Below are 16,977 nucleotides of genomic sequence, written 5' to 3'. Positions count from 1 at the left end.
GAAGGGACCCACGCTGGAGCAGTCTGTTCCTGAAGGATTGCGCCCCATGGAAGGGACCCACACTGGAGCAGTTCATGAAGAACTGCAGCCCATGGGAAGGCAGGCCTGTCTCCCATGGGAGGGACCCCACGGTGGAGCACAGAAAGAGTGGGAGGAGTGTTCCCACTGAGGAGGAAGGAGCAACAGAGACAACATGGTGAACTGACCACAGCCCCCATTCCCTATCCCCCAGTCTTGGCAAGGGAAAGGAGGTAGAGAACTGGGGAGTGAAATGAAGCCTGGGAAGAAGGTATGGGTAGGTGGAAGGTGATTTTAAGATTTGGTTTTATTTCTCTGTTATCCTGCTCTGATTTGATTGGTAGTAAATTAAACTGACTTCCTTAGTTGAGTCTGCTTTGCCTTTAATGGTAGCTGCTGAGTGATCTCCCTGTCCTTACCTCAATCCGTGAGCCTTTTGTCGTACGTTCTCTCCCCTGTTCAGCTGCAGAGGGGAGTGATAGAGCAGCTTTGGGGGGCAGCTGCCATCCAGCCAGGGTCAACCCACGATGTGGCATAATTTGAAAGTAAATGAGGCTTGAAATGCGCCACAGAGGCACGCAGTGCTCATGTCCACCCAACCCCTCGCACCAAGACATTGTGCCAGGTGAGGGCAGGTACATTGGTGCAGGTGCAGTGATGGGCCTGTGCTGGTGGATGTCCATGGAGCCCATTGGTCAGGCAATCACTCACAAATGGAGCAGGGTGTTGCACATCTTAAGAAACGTGCATCCTCTCATGCATCCCCTTCTCCGTGACTAATTTTTGTCATCGATATGATCAGCACATTGGCCTTGGTCACTGTTCGCTGAAACATTCCAACAGATTAATGAGTACCTGGACTCTGAAACTACAGGACTGGGAACAGGCACAGCCACAGCCAGTGTATGTTTCTTAAGCAGCTTGCACAACAGCATGTTTGAATGTGTTAACTGGGCTCTTACGAGTGTCACCGAAGTAATACAAAGTAAACCTTCATGTTCTCACTGCATCCCTGCTGCTATGAATTCAAGAGCCACTCTTCCCTTTTCTCTTTGCAGCTGCAGTGTCAATGGGAGCAGCAGGTTTGGAGGGCAGCCTACCAGAGAGGTGGAAATAGGGGACACCTTCCAGCCAAGGCTTTTGCTTTCTTCCCGTGATGTTGAGGACAACCCTAGGGAAGGTATGAAAAGGTGGAGAAGACTGTGACAAAGGAGTAAGGGAGACAAAAGCACTATGAAGAGTGAGGTTTCAGCATGTGGGTGGTTTATTTTCATTCTGGCACTTTGACTGACTAAGGGGTGGGACTCTGAGCTGGGAGGCTTGGCTAAAAGGTCAGAGCAGTGCACCTGCAGGAGCACTTCACAAGAGCAGCTTCCAGTGCACAGACAGGATTTGGGGTATCAGCAACCTGACTGCTTAGCAGCTGACTGAATTCTTGGCGCAAAGAATCGGTGGTGGCAGGATTTGAGACAGACACACTGGTCAACATGAGCACGGCAGGCAAAGTAAGCACAAATTTATATTGGAAGTTTCTTTCCTGCAGCTGAGTAGTGCATGTTTAAATGCAGTTTCTTTGCTGGGACACCCTCAGTTCTGGTGGTCTAGCACAGATGAGAGTTTAAGAGGAAGCGGGTGCAGGAGAGCAGCCCTTACTTGCGGGCAACTGTACTCTCCTACAAAATGGTTTTAAATGAGAAAGAATGTAAAACGTAAAATCAAGAACATTATTTATTTATTTATTTAAGCACTGGGGCAACATGAGGTAACAGCACCAGGATAGGAATAACCTTCCCCAGCATTAGCAAACTATTTTTAATCCCTGATTGGACAGTTTGAAACGTGATGCAGTGTAGTAAGTGTTCAGATCAATGTATTTTATCAGCTCCAGCAGTTTCTATTCTGAGATCCCGCAGTGGTTTAAGCTATTTTTAGCTTCTTTATAACTCATATCAGTTTGTTTTCTAAAAAAAACCCATAGTTAATATTGTGTTACATTTTGGGTTGTAATTGTGATGATGTTAGAACAGTCATTAAATTTCAATATGTGCATAACAACTCTGGAGCTTAATCTAATGTTGACCAAAAGTAAGTATTATATGCATCAGTATAAGCATATATATCAGTACTGAGCTGGAACTGAAATGAGTATTTGCATCTTTGCTAGAAAGTGAGAAGAGAGATGTAGGTGAATTCCACTGCTGAAGACAGTATATGTTGCTTCTTCCACTACCTGAGAGATACTGACTCAGAGACATGCAAGCAAGGTCGATGGACAGGAACCCAGAACCTAGAAAACGACTCAAGGCCTATGCCTTGCTGTAATATGCCTTAAGAAAGTACGGGGATCGATCTTGCTGTTACTGCCAGCTGTCTTCACTATTTTAAAGCCACACAAAACAAGAGGGGACAAAAAATAAATGCTCTCTTTGAGATACCACAAATGCAAAATAAACTGTAGATCACTTGTAGGCAAATTCACCAAGTCTGGGGTTTTTCCCTGTAGTTTTCTTGCTCCTCCCCTGAAATATGAGCTGGCGTTTCACATGCAGAAATATAAGATTCTGTCTGTGGTGACTTGCAAGTGCCGTTCCCTTTTTCTTTGCTCTGTTTGCAGGTTATTAAATGCAAAGCAGCAGTAATGTGGGAAGCCAATAAACCATTTTCTATTGAGGAAGTGGAAGTTGCCCCACCAAAAGCACACGAAGTTCGCATAAAGGTACTAAAAAATAAAAATTAAAACAACTATTATTCTATCTTGCTGTTTATCAGGATTATTTCTATAGATTTTGAGGATCCAGTCAGAAAACATTTAATAGCTGAGTAGTTAGTATTCAGTAGTTACTGTTCAGTTACTGTTCAGTAGTTGCTATTCCTATGGAACATGCTTCGAATCCTGACTTTGATCATGAGGGTCTTTTTAAAAAGAAAAAAAGACTTTTTAGGGCTAGGTTTTTTGTTTCCTAAGACATTTGTGCTTCTTATAGGCTGAAGAAATCACAGCAAAAGGCAAAGATCTGATTCTTCCATAGTATGGAGCAAGAAATTCTCTTTTACTTTGAGTCTATGCTAGGAAATAGCTCAGTAGGGTGGGAGCTTCCTTTTTTAACTGAGTGCTGAGCATCTCTCACAATTCAGGACCTTTCTCAGTGGAATTCAGCAGCTGTTTTTTAATTTTGAGCAGTTTCAAGTGTTATACCAGTGAGAAGAACCCTCTCATGGGGTTGACAACTCCATTTGTCAGAACAAAAGCTGTAAAGACATACCTGAATGTTTCAGAAGAAACAATGCTACTGTGCTACCTGCAAGAAAAGGCAAATGTGGCATAAAATATCATGTGTCGCATCAATTTTTGTATGGATGACATATACATATATTTAAAATACATAAATAACATATAATAATTAAAATGTAATGATATATAATGCTATACCATTGTATAATACATATTTTATGTAACATATCTATTATATATTATAATATCATTTAAAATAAGGAATAGAAAACGTATATCATATTTCTAGGTTTATAAATACTATTTGATGGTTAATTTATATTGACTTGACATGGTAATATTTCTACAATATTGTAAACTTTTTCTATTTATGTATTTAGCTACAAATATTGAAATATTTTATTGCATGCTGTTCTTCATATATGATTGCATTGCTAGAACATGGGTCCTGCCAGATAATCAATGACACTTCCTACGGAGCTCAGTAGTGCATAGCAAACATTCCCAAAGGAGCCTTGCTTTGTAGATTAAAGACTAATGCAACCCATGAAAATCATGAATCACACAAACAGAAGTGTTTTCCCTGTAGTTATTTTGTGTATATATGATTTTGGAGGGAAGCAAATTACTTCTCCAAATGTATGATACCATTTCACTTCCATATATGACATGGCATAGTTAAATGCTGACATATTCTTGTCTTTCTTCTAAATCAGATCGTGGCCACAGGGATCTGTCGCTCTGATGACCATGTGATAACTGGTGCACTGGTTATGCCTTTTCCAATAATTCTTGGGCATGAAGCAGCTGGTATTGTGGAGAGTGTTGGACAGGGAGTAACTTCAATCAAACCAGGTGTGAAACAGCACTGAACACAAACCCTCTGCTGAGTTTCCTATTTCCTGACACTTCTGTCTAAGTCAAAGATGATTACATGCATAAGTGCTTGTATTGCAGACGAAAATGTTCCAACTCTGATTTTTTTCAAGGATACCTTAAAGGATGCTACGTGGTGTCTACATCTTTTTGTGTTACCAATCTTGTTTTATTTTCAGATTTTCTATTCAATTTCTTTGATTTTGGGAAAAACATCTGCAGCTTGCTTTCTACCTACATAGCACTTTTCTTGTCATGGGATTAAGAACAGATTCTTTGCTCTTTGACACAGAAAATCAGGTATTACAGGTTCTCTAACCCCAGTTTATACAGCTCATCTCAAGAGTAAGGTAAAGCAAAGCACTAGTCAACATGTCAAAACACTTTCTTTCAATTCTCCTAGCCCTTAAATAATCCACTGACTTCAGCAGACCAGAGCTCAGGTCTTTGTGTTCCATTACTTCATTTCAAAGATATCAGGGTATGACTGGGGTGCTCACCCTGCTGCAGGCTTTGCTTTTGCCTTGCATAGTACCAGTGCAGGTGAGACAACACTGCTCACTGAGAGATGGGTTGCTTTGAAGAGGACACTTCTCTGGACTGGCTGCTCCTCTCACTACACTCCCTTTGAACCACAGTGGGTAGAAAGGGAAGTTAGTGAAAGATGCTGATGTTCCTTCCACTGCTGCAAGATGAGACAGCATTTCTGTACATATGTATGGGACCAAACAGACTCTAATAAGGGCTAAATTATTAACAGAAATTATGCAGTGAACAAAATCTGCCCAGTAGTGCTTGATTTTATCCAGGCAGTTTGTTACAATATCTAAGTAGTTAATTTTTAACACCTCCATATTCCCAGTGTCTTTTTACTGACAACAAATATGTAGTCTGTCCAAAGCAGGTTGGTATGTGAGATAAGAAAAAGTTTTACTTGAGATTTCTGCTTTAGCTCCAAAAAAATATGTATATTCAGTGATAGCTCTAGCTGCTTTTTCTCTTACATCTGGCTTCATAAATCACTCAGTTGTCTAATTCTAGCTGCCACGTGTTTCCAGGTGAAACAGCAGGCCTGAACACACACAAAATCATGTTTCTTGGATGTTGCTTAGTTTACACCTTCAAGTTCTAAAAATGACCGCCAAGACGCGTAAAGTTTCTTTAACAGAATGCTTACTAAGCCTGTGTCACAGTTCTAAGTTAACTGAGGGCCGGGGCAGAGGGGGAGCATTTCATGTTCTGTCGGTATTTTCCATGTTTTAGTGGTAATCAAAGATTTCCCTTGCCTTTCAATGTATCAAGGATTAGCCACATTTTAGAGCTGCCAAATCACAAACTGATCTCTGTTAGGGGTTACCTGTTTAGAGATTATGAGGGATTTACCACACATCATTGCTGTGGAAAATGCATAGCAGTAAAAATCGCACTGGGAAGCTATGTGCTACTTTGTCCATCATATAAGAGTGCTAGGGAATGAGAGATGTCTTAGTCTGTGTGTGTCACTGCTTCTCTGACAAACATTTTACCTGCTTTACTCCAATGCAACAGTAAAATAGAAAAGAGACTCAAGAGGGTTGGTAAATTAATGCTCAATTTCCCATTGTCTGTATGCACAATTTACAGCTGTGTTATCTTGGCCCTCCAATCTACTGTCTCAGTGGGTGCCAATTTTTATCTCAGTTTCTTTACCTGTGTATTACTATTTCCCTTTCAAGTAGAAGATTCAATAAACTGCTGAATGAGTACTTCAGGAATGTCAGTAGCTAACAGAGTTTTATGACATAGCTCAGATTCAGTTCTGTGACAGACACCGAGAATTTTGTGTACTGAAATCAGCTGTCATAACTTTGCCCTAGTTAGGTGCTTTATAACAGAGAGAGAGAGTGTATCCTCCAAGGGCAGCAGAAGGAAGTAAAACCAGCACTGCACTCCTAGCACATATTTGCTTATGGATTAAATATACTTGCTTCATGTTTTTATGTGCATGCTTTTGTTTGCCTTTTTAAATCCTGTCATTACTATATTATTTCTAGGAGATAAGGTTATTCCACTCTTTGTGCCGTCCTGTGGGGAGTGCAGTAGTTGCTTAAGTGCCAAGAGTAATCTGTGCATCAAAAATGAGTGAGTTTTCCTGGGTCACCTACAACCCTTATTTGACTTTGATTTATACAAAGCTGATCACACTCAACAGATTTAACTTGTCATTATTTCTGTTCATCTTTCAAACAGCATTTCTTCGGCTGCTGGATTAATGCTTGATGGCACAACTAGATTCACCTGTAAAGGAAAAGCAATTCACCATTTTATGGGTACCAGCACCTTCACTGAATACACAGTAGTGCATGAAGCTTCTGTAGCCAAAATCGATTCTGCTGCTCCTCTGGAAAAGGTTTTTCTAATTGGCTGTGGATTTTCAACTGGTTATGGGGCTGCTGTGCAGACTGCCAAGGTAACTATCATGGTGGGTGTTTCTGGTAAATCATAGCGGCCTATTCAGGATTGTATGGCCTGCATGTGGGGTATCAGCAGAGCAGCCAGGAGGTATAGACTCTGTTTCAGAGTTCAGGGTGAAAGGAAGATACTTGGGTTTTGCCTAGTTCAGTTTCTGTGTCTCTAAGGTACTGAGAAGCCTTCAAATCAAAATCCAGTAAAAATGCATATTACCATCTCTTAATTTTTCTCTCATGGCTTTATCAGTCCTAGAAAAAACATTACAAAGGAGCTGATTTGTTTTATTGTAACTTAAATCTAGGAAGCCTATGTCTGTAACACTCAGAATTCGTAGCAATACACAAATGTGACTTACAGCTGTCATTGTCTCCAGCGGCACTACAGATCTTAACACCATTGGAATATAAAGCATTGTAAAAAAAACATGTCTCTGAACCTGAAGCTGAGAAGAGTGATGAAAATCTGGTCTCAGAAATGTATTTTAGGGTAATTTATCTTAGTCACATGTAGGATTATAACAGTATAGCTGGCTGCTGCACTAGTAGGTATGCATGTGCAAATTCCTTCTCAGCAGGTAATCTCTAAATTACAAGAACTAGCTTAACTGAAAGCATGTTGGTAGTAAGAAAATGCATTGTACTTTACATAGACTGTTAGAGTATGGCATGTTTGCATGGGTATTACAGGTGGAACCAGGCTCCAGCTGTGCCATCTTTGGCCTTGGAGGAGTTGGCCTCTCTGTTATCATGGGCTGCAAGGTGGCTGGAGCTTCCCGCATCATTGCTGTTGATATCAATAGTGACAAGTTTGCCAAGGCCAAAGAACTGGGAGCCACAGACTGCATCAACCCTAGAGATTTCAAGAAGCCTATTCACGAGGTGTTGATCGAAATGACTGGCCATGGTGTGGACTACGCCTTTGAGGTTGTCGGCCGTATTGACACCATGGTATGCAACCAAAAGATGTCATCAAATGAGGCATTAGTGCGTTAGGTCTCTCTTTGCTAACCCACTAAGCACCAAGGTTGAGGAGCTGACAGTCACTAGCAAAGTGTCAGGCTACCTTCAAACCTATTAGTTCCAGCTATCTGCCACTGAGATGCAGGGGCATGCTCAAAAACTTAGGGCAGAGAGCTTGAGCATAGTCCCCTGGCCTAACCAGGGTGGCTAAATTTCACATAGCCCACTGTCTGCTTTCCAGCAGTGGCTTATCGCTAATGTCTAAGACAAAATGGGGAGGGAGAACAAAGTTGGGACCTATCTAACCCCTGACAGCAAACACAATGGTGTGAGCAGATTCAACGGAAACTGTTTGGTGTGGTTTCAGTTACAAAAAATAAATTGCAAGCAGAGCCCTGTGAGGAGGAGGAATGCAAACTTTTGGGCCTCAGCAGCAAATCTTCTGTGACTCTGGGTGTCCCTCTGTTCCCAATGCAGACTGCAGCCTTGGCCTGTTGCCATTACAACTGTGGAGTCAGTGTGATTGTTGGAGTGCCTCCTGCAGCACAGAAGATCACTTTTGACCCCATGCTCCTCTTCACTGGTCGCACCTGGAAAGGCTCTGTCTTTGGAGGTGAGGGCTTGGAAAGAAGTGATTTAATTGGCTTGGGAAACTTGTGAGTTACCTTGAATGAAATAGCATATGTATAAATTCATTGCTTAGGTTGTCCTGCTGGAAGTAATATTGATAGCTGTTTTGCTGACAAAGAAGCACAAAGGGAATTAGTTATGGAAAGTGTTAGTTAATGGTGAGAGAAAAAGAGAGAAAACTAGAGACAGAGGCAGGGGAGAAGAAGCAGAGAAGAGACAAGAGGAAGAGAAAAAGACAAAGTAGGGAAAAAAAATAGTGGGGAAGAGGAGAAAGGAAATAAAGGGGGGAATGAGAAAAAAAAGGGAGGGAGAAAGGTAGAAGGAGAGAGGAAAATGAGAGGGAGGGGAGGGAGGAGAAGAGATAGAAAAGAAAAAACACATAAGGAGAAAGAAAGGAGGAAAGATAAGAGAAATGGACAAAGAAAGATAAAGCTTGGCAAGCCCAAGCTCACTCAACACAAAGCTGAAGGCCACCAAAAACTTGGCTCCAGCAGCAGGTTTTCTCATTCCCAGCCACTTCCTCTTATGTATTCAATAGACACCTGAATAGAATAGCAGAGACAGATTAGGTTCCTCTGGAAGGGCATCTGATTGTTTGAGACAGTTTTATCTAGTACTGCTTGAAAGAAAAAAGAGGCATATCTACCCCCTGCCCCCCTCAGTTTTGATCAGTCAATCCAGTTTCCAGTTACCAACATGGGTGTCCCCACTCTGGCTTTTGTATGATACGTGGCTTAGTGAGCAACAGACATCAACAGACAAGTTGAAAGAGTATTTAATGTGGGGAAGAGTTTGGATTCTGGAAAGATTAACATTTTTACAGGTCTTCCACCAGTAAAGCTGCACTTCAACCCATGTTTTCTGCTGGCACTCTGTGTTACAGAGGTAAAGACATGCTGCAGCATTTCATCATGCTGTTCTCTTATTGAAAGTTTACCTAAAACTTTAAGCTGCCAATGGGTTTATGTATTTCCCAAGCATTTAATGTTTCATTATCCATTATCTGTGGGTTTTTTTCAGGCTGGAAGAGTAAAGATTCAGTCCCTAAACTGGTTGCTGACTACATGAAGAAAAAATTTGTTCTGGATCCATTAATAACTCATAGACTTCATTTCACTAAAATCAATGAAGGATTTGATCTGCTAAGGACAGGGAAGAGGTAAACCATATTTAATTGTAAAGGTTCTGTATAAATAACCTAAAGGAGGTGTATGGTAATGCAGAGTATGACTTCATGGTGAGGAAGGGGAATGGCAACACACTACATCCCTTAATCTTGCCCAGTATGGTTCCATGGGTTGCAGTTGTAGTGATACAGCCAGCAAAGCTTTAGCTTTTGAAATACATTGAGCCCTGTCTTTCCTTGTAGAGGAATTTTCATATTCTGGTTTGAGCAAAGACACTGGGTCGCAGAGGAGGAAAAGACCCCAACAGTGAGGAAGTCTGTGCCCACTACCCATAGGAAAAGAGCACACAAACAAGGGAGCTTGGGAATGCCAAGCTGTGGAGTGCCAGGGTCAACTACATCACATCTGAAGAAACATCTTAGACTGAGGAGCAGGAGCACAGAAATAGACAATATTTACTAGAAGAGCAACTCACTATTCCTCTGAATTTTGGAGCTTTTCATGAAAGAAAGTACTTGGTGTATACAAACATTGCAAACTCAGAATTTAGCTCTCATGCCTTCCTCAAATCTTGTGAGAGTTCAGCTCAGACTGTTTTCATGGGGTGTTGAAATTGGAAATATTGTTTGTCAGAGACATTTGACAAGATTTGCATGGGAATAATTGGAAATTCTTGGCAGAAGTGGGAAATACATGTGTGTACCTCAGTACATGTGGGGACTATACCCTGTATAACTTACGCAGTCTGGAGAATTACATTCACATTTTCTTTTCATTGTCATTTGCTGGCAGTTATTTTAGGTGTTACTTGCTCTAAATGTATAAAGCATGTAACAAAAGAATTTAGCCCCTGCGGTTTGTTCTAAGGTTCTAACTACACAGCACGCATGTCATTTTTTGACTGTCCTTATTTTAGATGAGCTGTAAATGTCAGTTTTAGGTCTAGTGTAGCAAATGGGAAAGCAATGAGGACAGAGACGCTATCAGCTTTGCTAAAAGACTGGCAGTTCGCCTGAAGACAGAGGCCTGTTGCAGCTGACCATCATCACTAGAGGAAACACTTCAGTGTCTGAACACAGAACAAGCTGTACCACTCAGCGGTTACCCTTAGAGCCATTCCTAACTGCAAAGACGTGTCTCAGCCCCACTCCGGGGACTTCCCAGGCTCTGTCTAGTGATGAGTTGCCAGGAGCCCCGAGTTCATGAGTGAAGGCTGTGCAGTCTTGCATGACTGTTGTTCTCTGCAGTACAGTTTGCCCATCTGCTTTGCAGTGTTGCTGCAGTGCGGGCTGGGGTGTGCAAGGAGGGAATACCCTGGCTGACAGCATTAGCTTGGATTAGCAGAGAAAACAGCAGTGTTTTTCTGATGTTAGCCCAGGGGCTTATCTACAGCCACTAACTTGTCACTTTATATTGCAGTATTCGCACTGTCCTGGTGTTTCAGGATTCCTAATTGTTAACAGCAGATGGCTTAGCACCAATACAAACTTCATTATCCTCCAATACAACTGGTATGACGCACAAACCAAGATGTTTCTGAAAGGTCCATCACTTTCCCTTGGAACAAAAGGATCAACTCAAACCCCAGACTTCAAGCACAGTGTTTATAAATGAAATAATCTTTTTCCTTCTGCCTCTTTCTACTGATTCTTGCTTTAAATCCTCTTTACACAGAAGAAATTGTGCTGCACTTTTCCTCTAATAGCGTATTATGAATGACAGGACTTGCTGCTGTCACAGGTGTTAGAGAAGGTTTGGATTTTTAAATGGCCTTTAATATGCAATCTTTTAATAAAGGCAAAATGAAGGGCTTTTATAACACTGCGGCTCAGCACGGTAAAACTCTAGGTCAGAACTGTGTGTCCAGCCTGAATTATTTTAGCATTCCATTACTTGACAGGCAAGGAAATTACTACAGAGATTAAAATTTATGGTGACCTTGCATTTGAATTAAAAATTTCAGTTAAGGATGTTTCAGTAAATCAAAGACTTACACCCTGAAGAATGTCTTCCCACATTGTGAGTGCTGTTCTTTTGTTTGGTTGGTTTAACCTTTGTATCTCTTTCTTAGTTGTTTTACCAGTATAGTTTTAAATCTTCAGCCAATTTATACAAGTGCCTCTGGTGCTTGGGAAACAATGTGAAGAAATATGAATGTGCATCAAGTATTGTTATTTGTTTCCATTAAATAAAGAGGCAGTGTATTAACCATTAAATCTAAATACAGAGTAAACGGGAAGAAACATGTGACTGGTAACAGTTTGCAAGTAATTGAACACAAAGCATCTTACTGCTTTCTGCGTTTGCAATGAGGAAACAGGAGCAGAGGCTATTTCTATCTTGGTATATGTAATCAACATTAACTTATCTCTTGAAGTTCTACTCAGAGCTTGCAGGCACTCGTGGGCATGGTAACTGGGCAGCAAAGCCTGTGAAGCAAGGGGACTCTGTGCTAATGATGACTGATGTGTTTGTGTCAGCAGAAGGAGTCCTTGAGCAGCCCAGCTGGGTTAATGATTTGAGGATGAGTTCACCCAGAGATTAGACTTTAACAGAAGATCCTTAAACACGTGTGTATAAAACTCCGTTCACACAGCAATTAAGACCCAAACTTCAGTCCTTTGTTTCTGTGGGGCTACCTGTGCAGTCAGGTGCGAAGACATTTTCTGGCCCATAAAATAATTCTTTTCACATGCAGTTCAGTTGAAGAGTTCTCCTCTCTTTCAAGGCAGGTTGTGTGAGAACCAACAGTGTGAATGGAATCACTATTCAAAGCAAAATGAGACAGGGTTTAATTCCACTTCATGTCATCAGATCTCATCTGTAGTAACATGGATTCAGTAGAAACAAAAACTTAATAATATTTCAATTCTCAGAGTATTTTACCAAATGTTTTCTGTGGAGGCCAAGCTACTTTATTGTATATTTAACTCCTAAATTAAACAGAAGCCAAAGGAAGCCTGTTTTAACCTAGCTTGTGAGGACAGAAAGAAGGAGCATGGAGAGATAAAGTATCCTCCGTATGCCAGATAAAAGCTTTTTCCAAGGCATTCCCTACTGCATTAAGGGTAGAGGGCATAACAGCAGTCTTGAGAGTAGAAGAATAAAATCAATAATATTGCCAGGGAATAAAGTACAACAAACCTCCTCGCTTCTGTCCTGTTCAGGATTATGCAAAGCCCATCTCTGTTGTTGCAATCTGCCAAGCATAGTAAACACCTGCTGTTAGTGTCTTTATTAGGACAGTTGCTGGCATCCAAAACAATAAACACATAAAATCATTCTTATGAGGGACATTTATAAGGCAGCCATCCAATTCTGTCTTCACAAGGAGGAATGAAGTGGCTTCTGACTGGGGAATGACAAAATAGTTGACACTACCAAGAGTCTTTCTCCCTGAAGATCCCCACCCACCCTCAGGTAAAGATTGATTTGTGTGATTGTGCAGTTGTGAATGACGTGTTTCTGACAGACTTCCCAATGGCTCTCTGATGCTGAGGTGCGCCAGGTGGGATCAGGGCCACATGCGCATCTCTCTGTGAGCCTCCATTTAGGAGCTGTCTGTAAGCGAGCAGGATCCACACTCCCCATCAGAACAGTCTGCCCATTAACACATGGCAACACTATGAAAAATCCTCAAAAACCATGAAAAATCCAGTAACATCTCACGAGGTAAACCCTTTGTGTGACAAAGCACAAATGGTGTTTCCTTAGACCTTAAACCACACTAATATTTAGCAAACATCACTTGGCTTCACGTACAGCCTCTGCCTGTCTATACAGATTCTGACTTAACAGGTCAGTTACAGTCTGCCTGAACAGCTTGAAGAATACTTTTGTTTCCAGCTAAGCACTGACAGATCAGTCCACTTGTGGAGCGAAGAGTGCAAAGCACATGAAGGCAACTAATCCTGGATAAGAACCACATCTTTGCTCCACCAAGTGTGGTGAGTGAACTGACAGGGTAACAGGCATGGACATGTGAACCAACTGTATAGCTGGGTGTCCTAAGCACGAGTCTACAGAGTAATGCCTTCCTGATCCATGAACGCTGCACTTTTTTCTGATCAGGAATAACCTGTTTTGCACCAGATTTGCAACAGGTTGCATCTGTTAACAGATGGCTTTTGATTTTTTCAAAATATTAATATTACTTTACCTATCATTTTGTTTAATAGCTGAAGAGTTGATTTCTGCTCACTGTAGAATTCTAAATGGTTCCTGATCCAAGAAGGGGTTTTATGTCATTATTGATAGTCTGCTAGGAAAGGATCCCATTCCTTAGGTATACAAAAAAAATCCTTTCAGCCACATGGAACAAGGATTTCTTTCTGATGGATAGGCCTCTTCTAGTCTATCATTTCCTTCTAGGTGAGAGCTGATGGGATCATGAAAGTCCTCAAGGCTGAATTAGGAGGGATTCAACACCTGAGCAACGATTTTTCTTTTAAGTCAAGAAGAGCTCTCATGCAATATTTCAAAGCTATCATCAATATATGGCATTTCTGACATGCTGGGGTCAAGTTCACAGGTGTGACCAGGAAAATCTGTTTTTCTTTACTGGTATCTAACCACATCAACTTTATTTTCAACCTCTTCATCCATCATCTTTCTGTGCTTTTTATCAGTCCCTCCGTGGCATCAGCTTAAAGTTGAGTATATGGTAAGTCCGTTGATTCTAGCTGGTTGCCAAATTACACATAACAACCGTGTGCATTCAATATTTTAATGTGTGGCATTTGTTTCCAGTTTAGCAATGGGAAGGACACATTGCTCTTTGGAGTGGTTTCCATTATTTAGCTTACCCGTTTCAGCTACAATTCTATTTTAATCATTTTTACTACTCAGTTTCTTTAAAATAACAAAAAGAACATCTCTTCTAGAATATAAATGCAAACTCAGCAGTCTAAAACTACCATCAATAAAACACCAGGAGGTTTATGCAAGGTACATTTTAACCCAGAAAAATATTTACTTCTCTGTCCTAGCAAACAGTTTATATGGGCAATGAGCCCATACATGAGGTTGCAAAAATCAGAAGGAAAAAAATGGGCTTGCTCCACAACATATATGTGAAGCATCAGAGTATCAAACATTGTTCACCACTGATTCTCACATACTGTTAGAACTTAATGTGGAAAGAACCCAATACTGAACAGATCATCATAGAATCATAGAATCATAGAATAGTTAGGGTTGGAAAGGACCTTAAGATCATCTAGTTCCAACCCCCCTGCCATGGGCAGGGACACCTCACACTAAACCATATCACCCAAGGCCTCGTCCAGCCTGGTCTTGAACACTGCCAGGGATGGAGCATTCACAACCTCCCTGGGCAACCTATTCCAGTGCCTCACCACCCTAACAGTAAAGAACTTCTTCCTTATATCCAATCTAAACTTCCCCTGTTTAAGTTTTAACCCATTACCCCTTGTCCTATCACTACAGTCTCTAATGAAGAGTCCCTCCCCAGCATCCCTATAGGCCCCCTTCAGATGCTGGAAGGCTGCTATGAGGTCTCCACGCAGCCTTCTCTTCTCCAGGCTGAACAGCCCCAACATTCTCAGCCTGTCTTCATATGGGAGGTGCTCCAGTCCCCTGATCATCCTCGTGGCCCTCCTCTGGACTTGTTCCAACAGTTCCATGTCCTTTTTATGTTGAGGACACCAGAACTGCACACAATACTCCAGGGGAGGTCTCATAAGAGCAGAGTAGAGGGGCAGGATCACCTCCTTCGACCTGCTGGTCACGCTCCTTTTGATGCAGCCCAGGATACGGTTGGCTTTCTGGGCTGCGAGCACACACTGAAGCCGGCTCATGTTCATTTTCTCATCGACCAACACCCCCAAGTCCTTCTCCACAGGACAGCTCTGAATCTTTTCTCTGCCCAACCTGTAGCTGTGCCTGGGATTGCTCCGACCCAGGTGTAGGACCTTGCACTTGGCATGGTTAAACTTCATGAGGTTGGCATCAGCCCACCTCACAAGCGTGTCAAGGTCCCTCTGGATGGCATTCCTTCCCTCCAGGGTATCAACCGAACCACACAGCTTGGTGTCATCAGCAAACTTGCTGAGGGCACACTCAATCCCACTGTCCATGTCAGCGACAAAGATGTTGAACAAGACCAATCCCAACACCGATCCCTGAGGGACACCACTCGTTACTGGTCTCCAGCCGGACATTGAGCCATTGACCCCAACTCTTTGTGTGTAGCCATCCAGCCAGTTCTTTATCCACCGAGTGGTCCATCCATCAAATTGATGTCTCTCCAAGTTAGAGACAAGGATGTCGTGTGGGACAGTGTCGAACGCTTTACACAAGTCCAGGTAGATGACATCAACTGCTCTACCCCTGTCCATCAGTTCCGTAGCCCCATCATAGAAGGCCACCAAATTGTTCACGCAGGATTTCCCCTTAGTGAAGCTCTGCTGGCTGTCACCAAGCACCTTGTTGATTTTCGTGTGCCTTAGCATGCCTTCCAGGAGAATCTGCTCCAAGATTTTGCCAGGCACAGAGGTGAGACTGACTGCTCTGTAATTCCCCGGGTCATCCATTTTCCCCTTCTTGACAATGGGGGTTATATTTTCCTTTTTCCAGTCATCAGGAACTTCACCTGACTGCCATGATTTCTCAAATATGATGGCCAGTGGCTTAGCAACTTCATTCGCCAGCTCCTTCAGGACCCATGGATGGATCTCATCAGGACCCATGGACTTGTGCACATTCAGGTTTTTAAGATGGTCTCGAACCAGATCCTCTCCTGCAGTGGGTCCAAGGTCTTCATTCTCACAGTCCCTGCATCTGCCTTCCAAGACTTGGGTGGTTCGGTCAGAGCCTTTGCCAGTGAAGACCGAGGCAAAGAAGTCATTCAGAACCTCAGCCTTCTCCAAACCCTGTGTAGCCAGTTCTCCTGAGAGCTTCCTGAGGGGGCCTACATTCTCCCTAGTCTGTTTTTTATTTGCTATGTACCTGTAGAATCCCTTCTTGTTATCCTTAATATCCCTAGCCAAATCATTTAAATAATTTATTTAAATGATTTAAAGTATTTAAAGTTTTCTGTTTGTGACTCTGTACTCTTTTCTTATACTTAAGAGATGACAGTTACACACCATTTCTCATGAAGTGTTCCCTTGCCAGGTCTTTATGTTATAGAAGTAACACAAATATCAATCAATCTTTGCTTCTAGAACCATGTAAACTAGCACTATGCAGATGTAGTGTATGATGTGAATAATCCTTTGGCATTTATTTTAAGTCAAATACTCTGAGCTCACACACAAATGTTATGAGAGCCATGTCAAATGCACCAGTGGGCCATCAGTATTTTAAATACAATCTAGTTCCCATAAAAATCCAATATATCATGAGATTCTTCTCATTTACACCACTTCAGTGAAAATGTTGGTGGTGCGCACCTCTAGCAATATCATTCATATAAATGAAATGGTAAGCAAATAGATCTCTTATGCTGAGATGCTGATCAAATGTGTGGGGTTTAAACTTCCTATGAGTTTTTTAAAACCCACAATCTGCTATGCATAAAATAACAAGACTACTGAAGTAACGAACTCCTCTGAAAGCAGAGCTCAGGTGCTTCTTGAGAGATGAGGTAGATCAGCTTTTTTTCCCAGTGCAGGATCAACTCTGTCATTCTTGAGAGATAACTTGTAGTCACAGGCCTCCA

General features: G+C 41.9%; 1 protein-coding gene across 1 annotated transcript; it reads left to right on the top strand.

The window, feature by feature from the left end:
• The first annotated feature begins 1,071 nt into the window (after positions 1-1,071).
• LOC130603855 (alcohol dehydrogenase 1) lies at positions 1,072-10,926 on the top strand. The gene is made up of 9 exons (XM_057417935.1): positions 1,072-1,523; positions 2,633-2,734; positions 3,967-4,105; positions 6,160-6,247; positions 6,356-6,575; positions 7,264-7,524; positions 8,014-8,149; positions 9,187-9,325; positions 10,713-10,926. Exons 1-9 carry the CDS (start codon positions 1,506-1,508, stop codon positions 10,744-10,746), a joined length of 1,137 nt encoding a protein of 378 aa, XP_057273918.1. The 5' UTR covers positions 1,072-1,505; the 3' UTR covers positions 10,747-10,926.
• The last annotated feature ends 6,051 nt before the right edge of the window (positions 10,927-16,977 follow it).

This window comes from Pezoporus wallicus, unplaced genomic scaffold, assembly GCF_028554395.1.
Source record: "Pezoporus wallicus isolate ANWC-B61680 ecotype Strahan unplaced genomic scaffold, APGP_CSIRO_Pwel_v1 contig_6999, whole genome shotgun sequence".
Lineage (NCBI taxonomy): Eukaryota > Metazoa > Chordata > Aves > Psittaciformes > Psittacidae > Pezoporus > Pezoporus wallicus.
Note: the sequence above shows the minus strand (reverse complement) of the source record. Positions and strands in the feature narration are given on the sequence as shown.

Excerpts from the sequence above, each read along its gene's own strand:
- LOC130603855 (XM_057417935.1), top strand. Across the intron at positions 2,735-3,966 it reads CACACGAAGTTCGCATAAAG|ATCGTGGCCACAGGGATCTG; the intron begins GTACTAAAAAAT and ends CTTCTAAATCAG. Across the intron at positions 4,106-6,159 it reads AGTAACTTCAATCAAACCAG|GAGATAAGGTTATTCCACTC; the intron begins GTGTGAAACAGC and ends TATTATTTCTAG.